Source organism: Sturnus vulgaris, chromosome 1, assembly GCF_052056855.1.
Source record: "Sturnus vulgaris isolate bStuVul1 chromosome 1, bStuVul1.hap1, whole genome shotgun sequence".
Taxonomy (NCBI): domain Eukaryota; kingdom Metazoa; phylum Chordata; class Aves; order Passeriformes; family Sturnidae; genus Sturnus; species Sturnus vulgaris.
In genome coordinates, this window is record NC_142243.1 from 82,671,394 (window position 1) to 82,692,373 (window position 20,980).

The 20,980-nt window shown below is 41.3% G+C and overlaps 1 protein-coding gene across 2 annotated transcripts in view; it reads left to right on the plus strand.

The window, feature by feature from the left end:
- MYO10 (myosin X) overlaps window positions 1–20,980 on the plus strand; it is a 63,595-nt gene that overhangs the window by 22,631 nt on the left and 19,984 nt on the right. For both annotated transcript variants that reach the window (XM_014893083.2, XM_088170811.1), the window contains 8 exons: window positions 11,284–11,408; window positions 11,541–11,655; window positions 14,702–14,808; window positions 15,765–15,974; window positions 16,276–16,315; window positions 16,742–17,644; window positions 18,868–18,991; window positions 20,287–20,530. In XM_014893083.2, coding sequence (XP_014748569.2) covers window positions 11,284–11,408; window positions 11,541–11,655; window positions 14,702–14,808; window positions 15,765–15,974; window positions 16,276–16,315; window positions 16,742–17,644; window positions 18,868–18,991; window positions 20,287–20,530 — 1,868 coding nt within the window. The remainder of the gene's footprint in view (window positions 1–11,283; window positions 11,409–11,540; window positions 11,656–14,701; window positions 14,809–15,764; window positions 15,975–16,275; window positions 16,316–16,741; window positions 17,645–18,867; window positions 18,992–20,286; window positions 20,531–20,980) is intronic.

Consider the following 20,980-nt stretch of genomic DNA (forward strand, 5'->3'; position numbering starts at 1 on the left):
AAAGTAGTATTTCAAAGGGAGAAATGATGATTTTTATTAGAAGTGGTGTAGCACTTAAATTAGCTTCAAGGAAGTTTTTAATGTAGGCAAACAATTCACACGTCAGACAAAATTGCTTTTAGAAAAGCTGATTTTATCTCAAGTGTCTGCTTCTGAGTCAAACATTAAGGGTTATGTTGGGTTGTGTACTTAAGCCAGCCTAGGAATTTCTCAGGGAAGAAATGGCTGTTCAGCTATCTAAAATTTCCCTGTGACCCCTGGCATGCACAACATAGCACATCTCAAATCAGCCTGGTTCTTACAGGATGTGTACATCTCACTGACTTCAGTGAGCTCTTAAGCACACATGTAAATGCTTTGCTTAAGTTATTACTGGTTTGATGCTGCTTTGGCCAGCATATAACAGAGCAGCTAGAGCCACAATACCTCTTGTCACACAGCTGTGAAGGGGAGAGACATTTGAACAGCTCCCTTAGAGTGCATGCCCAGCCTAAAGTCACAAATCATCTGCACAGAGAAGACAAGACTTGTTACATCCATTGCTTCCAGTGGTGTGTGTTCCATGCAGCTGGCCAGTTCCTGGAGAAAGAGTGCTGGTAAAGCAGCAGTGAAAATGCACTTAACCAGTCATGGAGTCTCAACAGTGTGTTTTCACCATGATCAGAAAATATGGAGGAAGATAGAAAAAAATCCACTTCTAGGACAAGAAGAGGCATATTCATATTTCAGAATGACACAACAGATTGTAAGAGCAGGAGTTTTCTCCACAAAATCATATTAAAAGTGGATAGAATCAACCAAATGTGTGGTTCATGTAACTAAGTGAAGATTGAACTAAACCTTATGGAAACAAAGAGCTGTTGACCAGCATCCATGGCTGTGAATTCTGCAGGCTTGGAGGAGATGAGCAGTAGCATCAACAATTAAGCCTCTCAGAAGGCAGTTGAATGTTAAATTAGTTAGATCCTGATGTACGGTTACCATTTATTATAATTCATTTTTTCTCTCTTTAGATATGCATGTGTAGATAAATCAGTTAATAGTTACTTTGATAATCATATTGATGTTAAGGAGGTTTATTGCCATTCATTTTGGATAACCCTGCACCATGCTAATAAAATTAAGTGAATTTACTCTGTAGTTAACTCTTACGTCACACTTGCATAGGAGTTGGAACAAAAAAGTTGTATTAATGCTTGTCAATGCATAACCTGTTGCAATGAGTTGACAGTGGTGGTTTTTTTTCTCTACTGAATGCAATTAGTATCAATGCAGAAGACACAGGAGCTTGCTGATGTTCTGGCCCAAGGTGATGTTGACTCACCTGTGTGTGGCCTCTGTGGTAGCACAGAGAGCTGTGATCTATGCAGCTCCTCCATCTCATCTTTATATAAAATATTAAGAAATCAGTAAAGGGGCTTTTTGTTTGACTTACAGTGGGAATTTCAGAATTACCAGAAATATCTAATTTGATTTTGATGTAGTTCTCAGAAACATCAAAGTACTGAAGGAGGAGACTCTCCAGCTCTCAATGGGAGGATGGGATAGGACTGTTGTGTTACAACAAAGCTGTCCTAGGAAATCATATTTATTGCCTTTTTTTGAGAAATTAATGCATGTAAGAATGAACAACTGCCTTCTTTTTCTGCCCCTGCCCTGCAAAGACGCACATACACACATTTCACTAGTCTTGTCTCTTGTCTAGTCAGTTACAGATCTGCAAAGCCAGTCCTCAATATATAATATAAAAATGTATGTGAATACAACAGTAGCTCAGAGGACCAAATTCCAAAATTAAACTGATACGTTCTGAGATGTACTGAGACATAAGATGTAGCCGTAATTAACACACCAGTTATCTAAGATTGAGCTGGGCCGTTCATTTGGGTTATCACACAATTCTTGCTGTCAGCTAGGCAGACATCTCTGCGGGTCACAGGGATCTCCATCACTTCTATAAACTTGAATTTCCCTTCTCTAGACTTAGAAATGGTCTTAAATGCAGTGTTACAGGGTTTCTGATACTTAAAGGACATCTCCCTACCACACACTGCAAGTGTGCTGGATCCCAGCTCTGGAGCAGCCCCCCTCGGTACCGTGGGCTCCCTCAGGTCGAAGCAAGCCTTTGGAAATGATCCAAATCAGCCAGAGCCAGGTGCAGCCCACTGGGGCATTTTTGGCGCAGAGGGGCTTGTGTGCTGGGCGCTGTGGCCAGGGCCAGTGCAGGGAGCTGGGAGGCAGGGATGCTCCGGGAGGGAGGCAGCTGTGAATGGAGCCCTGTGCTGGGGTGGGAATAATCTGCCCTTTCAGTGCTGCCCGACCTCCCGTGTCCTAGCAACACAAAGCTGCTCGGCTGAATATTTCGTGGCATGCCTCATTTGCACATATCAGATATTGGCTGTGGTTTAAGCCTGGCTGATTTCCCATTATGGCTTTCGAACAACGGGCTCGGCACAGGAAGGAGAGGAGAAAGGGCTACTTAGGAGAAAATGTTATAAAACCACATAGTTTTTTTCAGCAGAGGAATGGCTCTGGAACATCTCCTTGCTTGAGAAAGCACGGAGCAGCAAGTCTGAGCATTACGTCAGCCCCGTGCTTTGTAGGCATCTTATATGGAGAGAATGAACTGTGTGCAGGGGCAGAATGCATTGGAGAAACTGATGGTGGCCTCAGTGTTGAAAAGGGGGCATGGTCAAGTGCTGACTTCTTAATGTTTCTTGAATTTGATTTTAATTTTTTTAGCCATGAAATTGCTGGCCCTTGGGGCCTTACAACAAGCAGGAACATTCCAGATTTAAATCAACTAAAGCCAACCGACGCTTTTATTATTCTAAATCTTGTTGTTTGCAGAGGTGTGATTTATGATTGTTGTGTCACACAGCTGAGCAGCACAGGTTTGCTGACAAATCACTGAACTGACTTCTGAAATAGCAGCAAATTTTAAGTATTCTCTTTAAAGCAATGCCTCAAAATATAAGAATGTCAAGATGTAAATGGCATTTGGGCATGGGATCCTAAAGAGAGAGTGTGTGATAAGATCTAGAGAAGCAGCAGGTGGTTGTCCATGACTGAAGCTGGGATTAAAGTCAGATTTGGAGTCAGAATCCTCTTCTACTCTTCCTGTGCTCTACAAGTTGATGTCCCTTGTCCCTCTGTGGAATGCAATGCTAGTGCCCTCATCCATAAGCTGGGAGTGAGGTTCTTCCACCTCCTCCTTTTCACTTAACCTGCAGTAAAGAAGAGGAGGCAATAAACCTATATTCTCTCTTCCCCTGCATGCAGCTGTAGTCTGAAAAGAGGTTACTCAGTTTTGTGTCACCAGAGAGAGCAAAGAAAATTGTGATAATGTGGATGAAAGTTATCTGCAATACTATTTGAGGGTGTACTGCTGAAGTAATCTTGTGTTAGCATATTAGTGAGAACTGGCTTCTTGGCGGGTTTCAAAGATGAGATTACTTGTAGTAACAGTAGACCAGGTAGGAGAAACACACAGGATTAGGTTCTTAGACAGATTGCTACAAGGTTTTACAGCCATGTCAGGCTTTGTCTGTGCAAGAGGAAATTAATATTAAACATGTTCTCTCAGGTATTTCCATCCTAGTTTTCTATTCCATATGAAACTTTGTATCTTTTGGGAATTAATGCTTGATACCAAGCACCGTTATCTGAAGAAATCATGTTAGAGGAACCATAGTAAAACATGTCTTACTGCTTTTAAGCATTTAGTAATGTGTTTATATACCCAGCCTGCCAGTAAATTGTCAAATAACAAAAAAACTCTTGTAAGGTATTGATAAAAAGTCTGTCATGGAGGAGTGACAGTACAGTAGAAAAATTAGAAAGAAAAAAAAGCCCCAAAAGAAACACAGTCTCAGTCTGTGTAAGTTATTTGATGACATAGAGGGTTAGGGTTTCTCCCAGCAGCTGGTCTGTGTGCAGCCTCAGCAGATGTGGAGTGGTGTGTGCAGAAGTCTTCTTAACCCATAATGAACAATGGAGGTGTTGGTGTTGGTTTTCTTGACATGGGGTTGGTAAGGAAGGATAGCTGCCCCTGCAATTAGTACCTCACAGCATGGTTCTTCACGGTAGGTCTGTGGCTCAGGCAGCCTGATTGATTTTCTTCAGAAGAGGCCTGCTGACTACTCACAGTGTGGGGAGAATGAGGCCAGATTGGGGTTTAGTCTGCTTTAGTAAGGACGGCCTCAGATGAAATGGCAACAGATTACACACAGGTGGAAAGGAGGGTCCATGAAAAGTTCCAGCTGGGGTCCGTGCTGCAAGTCACACCTTCTGTCAGTGTACTGAGACCCTGCCAGCAAGGCTTCAAACCTTAAATCACTGTTTCCCAAATGCTTTTAATTGCCTGTCTCACATGGATGGTCCTGCAGTTCTGGGATAAACAGCCCATGGGACTTGCTGTGCATTTCAATGGAGGCCCTGAATAATGTATTCAAACAAGGGCTCACTTCAGCTGAAAGTTTAAGCAGTCACTTACCGAGCTCTAAATATGCCCTTAGAAAACTTTGGTATCTCCAGCGTTTAAGCCTGTGCCTTTAACAATCCCTTCCTATTCCATGAAATTGTAAGCAGGTTTGTAAGAAATAAGTCATTCTGAGTAGCTAGCATTCCTCTGGGCCAGTATGAGAGAGGTTGCAAATCCTGGCTTCCTTTAGAAGAAATTGTGGATACCTTTAAAAAGGAAGATTCACAAAGAGGCTGTTGTATATTTACTCAGGGGTTGCTTTTAGTCCATACAAACCAAACAAAAGGACTGAAATGTAAGAGTACAGGGACAATAACTAATAAAAAGTATATTAACTAGCCTTGCAATTGTGATTTTATTGTTGCTGATGAAAGCACTGAAATCTCAGCAAACCAATCAGAATCATTTGAGCATCTTTTCACCAACAAAAAGGCTACTTCCAGTTCTCTGCTCAATATAGCCAAGCAGGATCTGTAAAACGACCACAGCATCTTTGTGGATGAATCTATTTAAACAGTGTCTTGACCTAGTTGAAATCTTAAAACACTAGTGCAAATAGTCAGTGTAGCAATGTACTGCCTCATAGCTCTTAAATGGGCTGCAGTCTTATAAATGTCCTTGGGATGCCCTTGCTTGTAAAGTAAGCTGGGTGGCAGGCTGAATATAAATACAAAATAATTTTCACATTCATTTATTGAGTCTCCTGCTTTGACTGTTTTGGTAGAGTAGAAGACCTCTAAAATTACAGTGTTCCTTCTATGCACTACTATTTTTAGTGCAGGAAACTCTAACCTGTGGCATGAGAGGAGCTAATTTTGCAGTCTGTCTCTTATCTGAAATACACAGGGCTGGAAGATGAGTGATGCGGGTCAGATGCAGGAGTAGGAGTTGAAGTGATCAGCCAAGGGTGTAAATGATTGCTGCTGGTAAATGCAGTGCTTTCACGTTCAGACCTGTAGAGACTGTAAAAAGAGCCAGCATGTCATTACTGAGCTTGCAGTGAAATCTGGCATGGAGTTTGCAGTGGAACTTTTTTGAGGCATGAGGACTGTTGCAATATACCCTTGTTCTTTTTCTAGCAGTTACCACCAGCAGCGTGAGTCATTTTCAGAGGCTTTTTATGGATTTTTGGGGTGGGTGTGTGGAAAAAGGCCAGAAGAACTTTGGACACGTGAAACACTTACTGTTATTTCAGGTTTATTCAAATATTCCTTGACTTGCCAGTGCCATACAGCAGAAATCCCAAATAAGTAATAGCTGAGGCATGTTCTTTGCTTTTATTGTCCTGTATTTTTATGGTGTTTATTTGGACATAAGTAATCTGGGACAGTAAGGGAATGCCTTCCAAAACAAAGCAGGCATCAAACTTGTCTGTGTTTCAGCCCAAACCTGGCAGCTGGCTGCATGATAGAGAAAAATGTAGAGGATTTCTTCCTTTGAATAGGCATTTTGGTGAGTGGGGCCTGATGCTCCAGGTCCGTGAGCAGGACATGCACAGGTTTTAATGCTTCTTGTGCACATAAATTCTGAGGTTGAAAATCGGTTGAATAAACTGTTGTCATCAAAGCTTATTATGCAAATGACTGAAGAAATGATGTTGAAGGTGGGGGGATGACACACACAGCAGTGCAGCTGCAGTCTCCAGGCTTGACAGGTCTTATCCCTGCCTGTCCTGGTGTCACAGAGGATTTTCCTATTGCAGGCGAGGGCATTTCCCTTTCACTTCTTTCATGCTCCTGGCTTGAATGCTAGACACCAGTAAAGGCTGCCAAGGAGTACATTTGGATGAGAATCACTGAGCATAATTTGGTTTAAAAAAGGCAAGCAATGGACATGCAGAATTCTTCATATTGGTTCAGCTAGATTATAAATATTGGAAATTTAATTAGTCACATTTTTCAGACTTTCTGTGAGGAAAGCCTGGCATTTGTTTTGACTCGTAGAGGTGTTGACTGAAATCAGAACACCATGGGGACCATTTCAGAAACATCTAGCTTAGTAAATCTTGCTATTTCTGACAAAATATACACACTTATATGTGAAAACAAGTTCCAAACTCCCTATAAAGCAGAGAAAGACTGACCTCTTTTTAATTTCTGATAGTTTTCTCCAGAGTAAAACTGCCAGGATTTCATATTAGGAGTAAAAGAGCAGATTTAAAGAAACTAAGACATCGAAAAAAATTACTGGTGTTTAAATTTTTAAAATTCCTTTTTTGCATCTTATCTGTTTCATCTTTTCTTTCTCTGCATCCATCTTCCACAAAAGACTCTCCTAAGCCAGGAAAATCAGCAGTTTTAAGACACAGTAGGAAAGCTTACATAGTTCTGCTCAAGTTCTTACAGAGAAATCTAGAAACAAGGGAGTGGGATTTTTTTCCCTCTCTCGTCTCATCCCTATCAGTCTTGCCAGTCTCTCTGTGAACTCCCTCCTGCCTACCTAAAGTCTGTGAGGCTGCTGTAATTTGTCATTATTGTGCCTGTACTCTGGTGAGGCAGCCAGGAGTTCAGGCAGGAAGAAGGATTTCCACAGGGGGAAGTCAGGTGTGCTCTGTGTTTCAGCAGATGATTGATTTCTGTACAAGTGATGCAAAGAACAAAGAAGTGCTGTGTTCTCTGTGTTATTCAGAGCTTGGGGTCTTCACTAAGGGTACCGTCCAAGGAAAGGGGATGGTGTTTTTTCTTAAAGCTCAGTCAGGCTGTAATCTGAAGAACTATTTTATTATTAAAATTATGTGTAGGTGTTAGATGTCTGTCCTAATGGCTGCTTCTAATTGTGATTTCAGGCAGAAGCTTTGCCCTTTGCGAGACTCACTACAGATCAGAGCAAGCATGTAGCAGCTCAAGGAACCAAAGTCTCGCCAGTTGACACTCCAGGTCATATTAAAGTCTTGGCTTTGGTGCTGTCTGGCACAAATTCAGTGGAGACTTTTGGATCCAGGAAATCATGAATTACAAGTTGTGTCTGCACCACAAAAAAAAGCACCCATATCATGTGGAACAGACCTCGCTTATAGTTAGTAATTTCACATTGATATTGCTCACTGCCCTAACATGACTTGACTGATGTGATTCTAGCTATTGTCCAGTAATTTTGTGTATTGGAGTGGTTCAGCACTGCCATTCCATGATAAGAGTGAAATATCTATTGAAAATTTAGTTGATTGCATCTCAGAGACAATTTTGGAAGCTGTTGACTTTCTTTTCTGTTGCCTTCTCTTTTGTAAATTTGATCTTACTTTGCAGGAGTCTCAGTTTTAGGAATGACTTCAAATTTTTACTGTGGAAGATGTACTGTTGTCTATCTGAAGATTTTCCTAGAAAAAACAATTGGTTCCCAAGTGTTCATTTGTGAACCAAGTCAAGCTTTAACAGCAGTACTGGTAGAAATTCGGCAGACCCCAGGGCTGAGTCCTGTATTAGTTTGGTATCAATTGGAAAGTTAGCTTGCTTACCACAGGAAGTCTGAAGGAGCACCAGTAAAGAGGGAAAGCTGATCATCAGCTGCACAGGTAACCCTCTGCATGGAGATTTGATGCCATGACAGGTTTAACTCATTGCTGCACCAAGCAATGTCCAAGTGGAGGGGGTTGTCACTCTGTCTGAGAAGTGTTTATAGTTCAGTAGTGGGATATGTGCAGTTTTTGCACTCTGGTTCAATAAAGGCATACACAATTGATTTTTTTAATTGTGAGGAATCCTGCTGGAAGTTATGCTTAAGGTTATCCCTGCTGTGAGGGGGTGGGGGTAGTCTTTTAGTGTTTCATACTAAAAAGCATAAGAGATGAGTCCAGCACATCTCCTATCACCAACCCTCGGTTTACTCAAAGCAGCCATACTTGTTGCAGATGTAATTCCAGTGGTATGCCAGGAGGATTTGACCCTTCAATTTAATGTCTCATGTGTCTGTGAGTAATTAAAAATAGAGTAATGTAAAGTGATGGAGTAGGCATTTAAAATGCTTGATTAAAGTTGCCATGGTCTCCATGTTGTCCTGTGTTGATTGGATGCTAACATCTCTTGCAATGTTTAATGTTTTTTTTTAAAATGCAGGTGTTTGAAGTTAGGTATCTGTGTGACATTTCCACTTTCTGGTGACACAGCAGGGCTGTTTCAAACTTCTGTAGTTGTAGGGGAAATGTTATCAAAATGTTTCTTCTTCCTCTGTGACTCAGGTTTTTTTTAAACAGTGATATGAGCTTTCAAGCCAGGTGTGGTGCTGACTTTTGGCTTGTTATGTGCCTGGAGGTGGCAATAAAAGGTTTAGGTGGCATAGCAGCCATCTGTCTCTCAAAGCAGGAGCTGCTCCCTTGCAGAGAGAGAGGCTGCCTAGTGAGAGAGACATCTGTTGTGTCAACAGCATTTTGCCTGGCTGTGGCATATCCCCACTCCCATCCATGCATCTTCCTCCTCAACTCAGCACACCAAAAATACTGTTGTGTTTGCAAGTCTTGAGAAAAACATCACCTTTTGAGCCAGCAAGTTTGAGTGGAGTAAAAGGACTAAAAGTAGTTTTGGTGTTAAAGAAAAAAAAAAGAGCTTGTGACAAGCATGAGCTTTGAGTTACAGGAGGTGAAGATCAAAAGCTTTTCCTTACAATTTCTGTGTGCACATCTGTGTCCATTCCCTGCTTTTCCCATCATGTGGGAGTTAGAGTGGCAGGGACTGACAGTGGGCTGGCCTTGGTGGACAGTGAAGTGGCCATCAACTTGAGTCCCTCAGAAATGAAGTACTAGGCTATGGGAAACACTTAGGTGGTTATGGTGAGAAGAATGGGATTCTGGGAATTGTTATGTAAATGAGGTAGTTCCATATAAGGTTATGTTCCTAGTTCTCATTGATGATTGGATGGTTATGTTTTACATATGAGGTAATGTTCTGAGTTCTTGTTGTTCATTGGCTCACTACCCTGGACCCTAGGTCATATATTGCTGTGATTGCCCCACTTTGGGGTCTTCTGAGATCACCCTATACAGTGCACGGCTTTTGTCCTTTATTGTTTTGTCCTTATTAAAGTTTCTTTTGGGGCATCTCCGTCGTTCCCATCCTTGTTTCTTTTGCCACATCCCCCAGCTGGTCCAGTCTCAGAGCTGTGCAAACCCCAACATGACAAGGTCAGACATCATCAGCCACCTGCACAGAAAGAGGCAGGCATGGACATGCAAAGGGCAGCTTTGCCAGGATGGTTCCCTGATGCTTGGATGGCATACAGTGGGCACATACAGGAAAAACTGTTGGCAATACCAGCCATGACAATATCAACTCCCTCACTGAAAGCATTCATGCTGCGTGTTCACTGAAATACAGAGATTTTACTCATGGTGGCAAAATCCAAATGAAACATTTTTGAGGAAGATGAGTTTGTTCGCATATTTCACAGAGACGTTTTCTCCCTTTGGTGTCACCACTAGCACACAGTGTTTTGTTTCACGAATGAAGGCACTGATAGAAAAGATTGTACTGGATAGTTAATTTTAACTTTTGAGTCTGTGCTTTCCTGAAGGTACTTTTTATAAAAAGTTCAAATTTGAGGGTGTAATTTATTTGTTTAGTTGAATTTATTTGTCAAGTTAAAATATGGGGAAGTCATTTGTTTCCCAAGTTGAACAAGAGGCATGATTAAAGCCAGTTAATAAATACCAAAACAGTCCTCTTACTGACAGTTTCCCAGGGCTTGATCTTACTGTCATTTCTGTCAGCTGAAGAACTTCAGATCTTTATGTGAACCATTGACTGTATCTGTGAGATCCCACCTCCCAAACTTGCAAAATATTGAACACTGTGCTCCACCTCTGCAAATGACTGCAGAGGAGGGTGAGCTGATGGGTTAAAGTGGATGATGATAATTCATGCTGATGAATTAAATGGTATGTTTACATGTGGTGGGATTTCCAAATGGGGGTTGCCTGTGTTTTGCCAGGCAGCAATTAGTGCTGTCTTGAGCAGCTTTGCATGGCTCTGTCTGGGTCACCTCAGACCGTGGTGAAAACACAAGTGACTTGGGGGGTTCTCAGATGGGATGAGAGCATTCCTGAGGCTCCCAATGGCAGAACCATACTGCCACATCAGTATTCACAGGTTTCCATAACTGAGTGGCTGTGGGGTTGTCTGTTTTCTAAATGGAAAACAATGCTGAAAGAACTACAGGCAAACAAAGGGAAACTTACTTCAAATAAGCAGGGAACAGGGGGGGGTCTGTTTACAGATGAGAATATTTCTACTGTTCAGAATAGCAGTAAATAGAAACTCTTTTAAATACAGCTTATTTAAGGTTTGAGGTACCACTGACAAAAAGTTTCCTCCTTATCCATAGCAGACAGTTGTCAATACACTAAAAATTGAATATTTTCTGTCCTTCTGGTTTTGTTTTTTATTAAATCCATATGGCTTGTATTTGTGTATCTTCAATATTTGATATCCTCTACAGGAACTTTAAATTCAATTGCTGAAGAAACAAAACAGTCAAACTTATAGCTGTTGACCTGTTAGCTGCCTGGGCTTCTTTCTGTTTCTCCCTGCACAGCAATAGCCTACAATTGCACATGAAATGGAAAGAGACAGTTTATTAGATTAAATGGCTGTAAATGCTCTTTCTATGGAAATTATATTCTGTAATCAACCTGTGATTTCCATTCTGTAGGTATTTTTATATGCTCTGAGCTGCTAATATCCTTTAAGACATTGTGTAGCCAGTTATTAGGCTTTGTGCATTTCAGATTCATACAATCTGCCTTTCTTTATTTCCCCTGACATCTCTAACCATTGCTATTAAAATTGTTGTTTTGAACCTGCTCATTTCAGATGCCAGACCAGTTTGATCAGACAGTGGTGCTCAACCAGCTGCGCTATTCTGGGATGTTGGAGACGGTCAGGATTCGGAGGGCTGGTTTCCCAGTCCGGAGGCCCTTTCAAGACTTTTATAAAAGGTAAACACACTGACTTGTGGACTCAAGTGTAAGTCAATATTCCCATGTTGAGTAATAAAAGTAAAAAGAATCATATGGCAAAAATAGAACTTACTCTCTTAAATGAAGCAATAAATACTTTTTGGTTGCCAGGTATAAAGTCCTCATGAGAAACTTAACTCTCCCTGAAGATTTAAATGAGAAATGTGCTGTCTTACTTCGTCTGTATGACAACACAAGCACTGAATGGCAGCTTGGAAAAAATAAGGTAAAATAACCTGACTGTGCATGTTGTGGTGCTGGTGCATATACAAAGCTGAGGGGACAGGATTTAGACTGCATAGCTGCAGAGATGTAGTTGTAATGTAGAGATGCAGTTCTAATGGTAATTACTTCTGGCCTTTAAAGAAGCTGTGCATGCCTGTTGGTGCTCTTGAAACTCTTAAAGCAACAATTAATGGTTGTACTGAGGAATTTGCTGTCTAAGGCACATAAAAACTGACTGGTGATTTCGGTCACAAAGAGAGTCCACCTGAATTTTCTGTCACTGCTTGCAAGTGGTAGCACTGGTGAAGATCAGAACTTAAAATGTGGTATTTGGATTTTTTCATTTTTAGAAGTATGGAACATGGGATAACACTTTTGTTCTACAGAGAGCTCCACTCATACTAGTAAACCGACCTAACCAATACCTCTTCAGTGGCAGAAATCGGGGGGAGAATTTTAGCCAGTGTTCACATGGTAGAATTGAGCTCCAAGTGTGTTCGCCATCCTAGTCTGAGAGTCTTTTCCAGAGGTACATTAGACCTTGCTATATGTTCTACCAGACAACCTGAACTTTGCCCACTTTTTTTCTTAAAAAAACATCAAATTATTTTAGAATAAATTAAGGAATCAAATTCTAATTTGAGAAATAAACAATCCAGGTGTTTTTACGTGCTCATTTTGCAAGTTTGATTGGAGACCACAGCTTGTGATTTGTGTTCTTGGATTTCAGCAAATGATGTGAAAGCATTGCAGACTTGGGAGAAGATTCCTCATTTCGGGATTTGAGATCTCCTAAATATTAAAAACTATTTTAAAATGCTTTTTAGTGCCATAAGGTAGCAAATATATTTTGTAAAATCTGATTGATTTCTTTCCCCTTTTCTCCCCACAATGGGATGGTTTGGAAGGGTTTCTTCTCTTCCTCTGTATGCTTAAGGACTCTTAGATTTGCATTGGAAAAGTTGTTTTAATCATCTTACTGTAAGAAAGAAGAAAGAATCAGAAATATTCTGATGGCAATTGATGTCATCTTCCATCCCATTTTTGTAGCCAATGGCTTACAAATAGCACAGTGGTAGCATTGGGCTGTGCATCCCAGTCTATTTCAGATGTAGCATATTGACAGTATTTATGCAGGGACCCTGGAGAGTGCTTTGGCATCTTAGGGACACATGTTTATCAGAAATTGTTTTTATCAACTGCTCATCAGGACCTTGGCAGGAGCCAGAGCTCTCTCGTAATTTCCCTTACTGTGGTCTGGGCTCATCCTCCCCCAGGAGCTGCCTGCACATTTGTGAGACTGTATAAACAGGAGAAGAGCACAGGAGGACACTGCTTTCAGACTGAACATGGGATGAGGCACTATCCTGCCCCTATATTATTTTAAAGGGATAATAATGGCATTGCAATGATTTGGCTTCAGTGTGATTTTTTTCCTTGTCTTTTACATCTCATGCTGCAATGCATCTGGTTAGGAAAAGGCATTAGCCTGAGCTTAACATCTGCTTACCATCCATTTTTGTTCCAGAAGCAGCTGAATGCTTTTCTGAAGAATTTTGTTGTGTTTTTCAAAATCTGTGTGTAGAGCAAAGAAAGATTGCTTACTGAGTGAAAGAATAGGCTTTTTTCATGAGGGAAAACTTCATATAGAAAGAGCTGCCCAGTGCAGCTCTGACGTTGGGACTTCAAAACTTTCTGTGGGACTTTTTCTGTTCTCGTTTCTTGGGTTATTTGTGCTAGAAAGTCCCTTTCTAGCTTTGTTAAAAATTCACAACGGTGCCTCTCCTCGAGAGTGCTGCTTTGGCTATGATGATGGGCTCTTTTTCACATAAACACAGAGGAAAAACTAGCTTCTCTTGCATGTGAACACTCCCAAAAGTCCATTGGGTTGTTTGGGGGGTGTTTTTTGGGGGGGTGGGGAGTGAAGGATTTTTTGGCTGAGTTTTTGGGTTTTTTTTCCACATCAAGAGAAAACACTCAGCATTCCTGCTTTTTGATGTCTTTGCAGCCCTCCTCCCTTAGCAGAGCCCATCGTGTCCATGAGCTTTCCTCATCCCCACGTTGTGATGTGCAGCCTGGCTCTCATCCCACATAATCAAAGTGTCACTGAGCTGGCTATTTCCAGCTGCCCATGTGTTAGGCAGCGGCATGCCAGGCTGTTGTCACCCATAGCTGACACCAGCATACTTGGCCTTTAAAAAAGAAAAGTTGAGAAGAGCTGGAAAAAGCGCTGACAGCAGATAGCTCGCCACTATGTGAGTGTGTGGTAAAGAGCAGATGTCAAGGCAGGTGGAAGAGGGAAGCTGCCTCCCCCATGCCCCTGCTTGACTGGAGAAGCAGTTTTACTCATTTAAGGCAAAATAGGCTGTGTTAGCTCAGCTTATGTCAGTGCCATGTGCTAAAGCTGCCTCTGAGAGGCACTAGGCAGTGCAGGTGAATGATGCAGGTTAGTGCTTGGAAAAGAGCCTGGAAAGCATTCTGGCTGTGGTGGGGTGTCTGACCCCACAGCTCTCTCCATGTAGTGACAGGAAAACACAGTCGAGTCGATGTGAACATGAAGGCACTCTCATTTCTGCCTACTTCTGCAGTTCTGTAGCAATGTCTTTGGAAGCAGCAAGTCTCGTAAGGGTTGTGGGGCCTGATGTGCCTGTGAAAAAAGTAAATTATCGGGGTGGTCTTTCTGCCCCTCTGATTAGGGGTTTTCTGCCCCTCTTAATGCTAAGTCCTGCAACTTCTTTTGCCTGTGTTACTGTGTTGGGAAAGGCTGTTTAATGAATCCAGTAATTACATTACATTTGGAAAAACCCTGCTCCTAATTAAAAGTTACAATAGAGTAATCTGACCCTTCCCACTGAAATCCAAAGTTAGAGGATCATCTGCAGGTGTTTTCTTTTAAGAGTAGTACATTTTGTTTTTCTCTTTTCTGCTGAGGAAATAGTGCATTTTTCTCTGAATTCAAAGCTGAGGCTTGCTGCTTGGACTGATCTGGCTCTCCCTTAAATATGATGCTCACCAAAATTTGTTAAGCCATAAGTTTTCTTATGTAGGTGTTTCTCCGGGAGTCCTTAGAACACAAGTTGGAGAAACAGCGAGAGGTGGAAGTCACCAAGGCAGCAATGATCATCCGAGCACACATCTTGGGTTATGCAGCCCGGTAAGTGACTACCGGAGAATATTAATGTAAGGATTTGAAATAAGTGAATGAGTTATCAAAAAGTTAAATCCGTCTGACACAATTCTCAACTTTTCATAGGGACCAGGCATTCAAGTCCTATAAGTGGCTTTTGAAAACAGCAGCTGAAAATACCCATGAATAATGCAAAGTTTAAATTGTGTTAATATAATGAATAGAACAATACAGAAATTTGGAGGTCAGCCAGTATCCAGCTGATTGTATCATGGCATTAAAGCCATGGTAGGAACTCTAGTTGGGTGGCACCTAGTGGGGCTGCCCCAAGTCACCAGCTGAGATCTTGATTTATCTTTGCTTCTTCATGGTAAGAAAAGAGAAGGAAAATAAAACTAATCCATTTGGTTCTTGAAGAGCCAAGACATTATGTTACTGATTGATGTCTGACTTGTTTACCTGGCTTCATGCATTATGTGTTAGGTGGAGTTGTTCATCCCACCCATTTATTTCTCTGCTTTTTCTACAAGTCAGTGTAGGGCAGTTTAAGGAAGCTTGTTTGCATAATGAGGTAATTTCTTTTCATGTGCTTATTAGTCCTGTTCTTATATTCTGACCAGTATGTTACTTAAAAACAATATCCCTTTTTTAATGCCAGCTATCCTGCTGCACATGGTCTTTCTTTTCAGAGATGTGGGATGACTATATATATATTATTTCTCTGCATGTGTGCACATACAGAACTGTCTTTTTAGCATCTCCTTGGCATAAGAACATGTAAGATATGTGCATTTCCTTAATGAAAACACACACAGTGCTATCAAGAAATGAGAGAATCTTGCTTCTCAAAGGGAGAAGAATGTGAACAGTAGGGGAACTATCACAGAGCTAGAACTATCATGGGCTCACTATTGCAGGTCACCATGGCAAGATCCCCCACAGCTGTTTCATTATGAATTTGCTTCTTTATTTTCTCCCCTCAGAAAGCGGTATAGAAAGGTTCTCTACTATGTGGTTGTGATACAGAAGAACTACAGAGCATTCAGTGGAAGGAAGAAGTTCCTGTGCCTGAAGAGAGCAGCCACAGTCCTTCAGAAGCAGCGGCGAGGCCAGCTCGCTCGGCGTCTTTACAGGGAGCGACTGGAGGAGAAGCGGAGACAAGAGGAGGAAAGAAGAAAAGAGGAGGAGGAAAGGTGCAGTCCCTGGCTTACATCACTCTCCTGCCTGTGCTGGAATAGATGTTGGTCTGAAAGCCTTTATTTCAGGCTATTCTTGACCAAGTGATTTCGGAAACCTTTGCTGCTTTTGCTAAAAGACACATACAGCTATCATGGTAGTTTCATATTCACAAACATATTCGTTGTGATCTTATTTTTGGCTGTCTTTTCCCGGTGGCAGATGATCTCTGTAAGCTGAGCTACTGCTGTAGTAAAGGAATGTTATGAGCTTATGTTGAGCTTGATTGACTGACTTTTTTTCTTCACTCACTTTTAGGGAAAGACAAAGGCAAGAAGCAGAGCGTCTTGCCCAGCAGGTAAATGATATTCTTAATGCTTTCAGCCACCTTGTTTATTTGAGTATCTCAACCCAGCAATTAAAAAAATAAAAGGTACCTGTAACATTAAAACTAAACTAATTACAGGAGCTGGCAGATAAAGCCAAAGGAAACTCAATATAGTTTGCATGGAAATTTCCTTCACCTGATGTTTCATTTAATTTCTGGCAAAGATTGAATTTTCTGCACATATTTGGACTTGCTCTGCTCAGCTATCTCTGGGGAAATGTAATCATGCTTTAATTTTTTTCTTCTTCTTTGCTTTTCATTTCTTACTGATATGAAGGTAGGGCTCCTTTTAAATGAAGGAGTATGGTGGAGTATAGAGCTTGAGAAATACATTTTTAAAAATAAGTTTGCATTTAGGGGCCTAACTTGATTTTATTTTGTTTTATTTTTATGCAGGCTGAAGAAGAGAGAAAGAAGCAGGAACTGGCTGCCATTCAGAAAGCTCAGAAGGAGGCAGAGCTGAAGAAAGAGGTGGAGAAGCAGAAAGAAAGCAGGCAGGTGGAAGAAATCCTGCGTCTGGAAAAAGAAATCGAAGACCTGCAGCGTGTGAAGAAGCAGCAGGAGCTGTCCTTGACAGAGGCTTCATTACAGAGGCTGCAGCAGCGTCGAGATGAGGAGCTCCGGCGGCTTGAGGATGAAGCATGTCGAGCAGCCCAGGAGTTCCTGGAATCTCTGAACTTTGATGAGATTGACGAATGTGTCCGAAACATTGAGAGGTCTCTCTCTGTGGGCAGTGGGTATCCTGCTGAGCTGGCTGAACAGACTGGAAATGCCTGCAGTGAAAAGCCCAATTTTAACTTCAGCCAGCCATATCCCGAGGAAGAGGTAGATGAGGGCTTTGAAGCTGATGATGATGCATTTAAGGATTCGCCCAACCCGAGTGAGCATGGCCATTCTGATCAAAGGACCAGTGGCATCAGAACAAGCGATGATTCCTCAGAAGAGGATCCTTATATGAATGATACCGTGGTGCCAACAATTCCTGCTGCCAGCGACGCCATGGTCATTCCTCCTGCCCATGACACAGTGAGCCTCCACAACTCTTCAAGCGGCGAATCCACGTACTGCATGCCAGAAAATGTGTCCTGCAGACCCCCAAATTCTGTGGAACTTATTTCTCCCGACGGAGACTATGATTATGACCAGGATGATTATGAAGATGGTGCTATCACTTCTGGCAGCAGTGTGACCTTCTCTAACTCACACAGTAGCCAGTGGTCACCGGACTACCGCTGTTCAGTGGGGACGTACAATAGCTCTGGAGCATACCGGTTCAGCTCTGAGGGAGCTCAGTCTTCTGTAAGTTGCAATGTTTTTATTATGTAATAATTGATAGGTGCTTTCTGAGTCTTTTTTCCCCTGCTGTGCAGCAATAGACTCTGTGTAGCTGTTCTTAGAAAACATTGCGTAGTTTGATTTGCTCAGAGCGCCTGTGGAAATAGTGGTCTGTTGCCATCTAGATGCCACTGGAGTGAGTGCATTAGAGTCAGAGGCAGCGCAGATGCTGTTTGCAGTCCTGGGCTTCTGCACAGATACGGTTTTAACTGTTTTAATGCAGCACTTTGTGTTGCTTGGCGAGGAGCTCAGTGCACAGCAAAGTTCTTCTCTCTGGAGTTGGGGCACAAGGTAGCATGTTGTAGAATTGATTTCAGGAAAACCAAATTTAGTTATGTGTACAAGTTGCAAGAGTATTGAAGAATAAGATGCTTGCAGAAGTCCCTGGCATGCCAGGTATATTTTGAGATTATTTGGAGAGTAAAGTTCACACAATGGAAAATGTTTAAATTATTAAGGCAGACACACATTCTGCAGAGAAATTTTTCAGTGCTGTTTACTGAGTATACTGTGGGGTTTCCTTCTACAAATATTTTTGGAAGTATATGATTTCCTCTACCACTCACCTAGTGTTTCTGTGAGACTGTCTGATTGGGAAGGTGAAAAGGTATTTCAGGAACACTGACTTGTTCAGAAGGAAATCTTTAACGATATAATACCTACCACGTTTGAGGCAGTGATAACCAGTCTAAGAGTCATTGTGGCATTGTTGGAATAAGTCAACAATTCTTGCCTGAAAAAAAAACTTTCAGAGTCTCTGTTGAGGATGCCTACCTGCTGCATGGCTCTTGGATGTGTGTCAGATACAGAACAGAAATTCTGACTTTCTGGGGTGAGGGAAAGCTAGTACCGCAGCTTGTGCAATGTTCCTTTTCCAATGCTTTTGTAAGCTGTTCCCTGCAGCACTTCAGTGATAGGACAAGTAGCACAAGGTAGCTTACCATACTCTTGCAAAAGGATAACTTTCCTAAGCAACTACAAAGCTTTTACACAGATTTGTTGTGTAATCAAACAGTTCAAGCTGCAGCTTACTATGATGTACTCCATCCTCAGTTAGCTGAATGAAAATCAATGAGGAATAATGTCCTTCCAATACATGATAAAATGCTTTAGCTAGAGTCTTCTAAACCAACTTGATCTAAACTCTTTTCTGAGATGTTATGACCTTTCTTTCCTTTCTTGTGTAGTTTGAAGACAGCGAAGAAGATTTTGACTCCAGGTTTGATACAGATGATGAACTTTCCTACCGGAGGGATTCAGTCTATAGCTGTGTCAGTCTGCCCTACTTTCACAGTTTTCTGTACATGAAAGGTACTGGATGAATCAGAATTTGCTAAATGGACAAAATAACAGAAAATATTTTTATTGTGTATTACACTCCAATTCCTGTAGAGTTAAGCTATTTTCTCATTTTTCAAAGGGTGATGGAAAAGTGACTTTATATAATTTATTTAATTAATTGAGCTGTTCTCAAGTAAAGTTACATGCAGTGGCTTACATCTAGCAATGTTTTTCCCCTCTGCAAAAAAGATCAGTATTTTGGGCTGCCTTTGTTTCATCTTACATCTTTGCTGGCTTGCAAACAATGAAATACTCAGTATAAATAAAGAAAAATAACTCACAAAGTCAAATTGTAACAAATGTTGAGGAAAGCTGATTCCTGCTCTCAAAACCTTGTAATGTAGACAGCATTCTACATTGCAGACCAATTTTACTGACCTTGGTCAAATTTCACTTTGGATCTGGAAGATGTGAAGAAGGTTATGTGTAGCAAAGAGAGACTATGAAAGAATAAACACAGGAGTTCTCTGCCTAAAATCCTTGGGCTTATATTCTGATGATTGATAGCAAATTGTAATCTATCTGAATCCTTGTATGATTTAATCACTATAGTGTACCTTATGTTCCTGGAATAGGAACAGTCATGAGTGTACATACCACAATGTTTGTGTGAAAAATAATGCAGTTGACGGTAGCATGACTTTTACTTTCTTGACACACCTAGCAGCTAGTTTTTGTGGGATGACAGGAGCTTATCAGTTTGGTTAAGGTTTTTATGACTGTGATATAACTCCAGGGCAAGGTGCATTGCCTACTCTGTGGCCACGCTTTGGTGCCACTGAGCTCACACTGGTGTATTTCATACTCTAAACACGGCTTTGCCAGGTTTTGTGGATTTGAGTTAAACATCCTTACCTCCTAATAACCTGGAGAGAGGAAAGAATGCTAAATCTTTTTTAGATTATCACTGAAATACATTGAAGGCTGTCTTAAAGATCAGATTCTCTCGTGCAGCAAGACTTTTCAGTAATTTATTACTATAGATATGTTATATATATGTACATGTAATTATATGTATGTTAGATTTATTTTTGTAATACAGAGACTTACTACAATTCATAATTTAAGAGTGTTTAGATTGACAATAATATTGGTGGCCATAAGGATATGCAAAAATAAGGTTTTGTGGTTTACAGCAGAGACTCACTTTAACTGCAGTGTTGTTGGTCGGCACCTTCCAGTTTTGGTGCTGTTCACAGCATCTGTTTTATGATACAGCTGTTTGTTTTAACTGCATATAAACCCACATTTGCCTCTCTTGCCAGGTGGCTTAATCAACACATGGAAGCGACGCTGGTGTGTCCTGAAAGATGAGACCTTCCTGTGGTTTCGTTCTAAGCAGGAAGCACTTAAGCAGGGTTGGCTTCACAAAAAGGGGGGTGGATCATCTACCCTTTCCAGAAGGAACTGGAAGAAAAGATGGTTTGTTCTCAGACAGTCCAGGTTGATGTACTTTGAAAATGACAGTGAAGAAAAGCTAAAGGGTGCCATGGATGTCCGAACTGCCAAGTAGGTTTACATGGTTTTATGTTAGCCATGGTTCCTTCTAAGTAGTACTTGGGGCTCAGTCTGGGAAGGCTGTGAGTGCCCTGCCTACAGATTGTGTGAATGCAAACAGGAGAGTGTGTGTGGTGAAGTTTGTGAAAGCAAGTGTTGTCCTTAGTTGGCTCTCTCTTAAGTCTAGAGAGTGCTCCAGAGCTAACCCAGTGCCAAATACTTCAGAAAAATGCTGCTGTAATTAACCCATCTATGCTGTCTCCCAGATTAGAGGCCCTACTTAGTCTTTAATGACTCCCAAGGCAAACTGGGGCATGTTGCCAAGTCTGTAGCTGCAGGCAAACTCAGAATGAAGAGGGTGGAATTAATAGGCCCTGCGTATATTGAAGTTCGCATGGGTCAAAGCTGAATCTTCTGTATGTATTTAGATTTTTTTTCATGCTTTAAATAATTGTGTTAGTG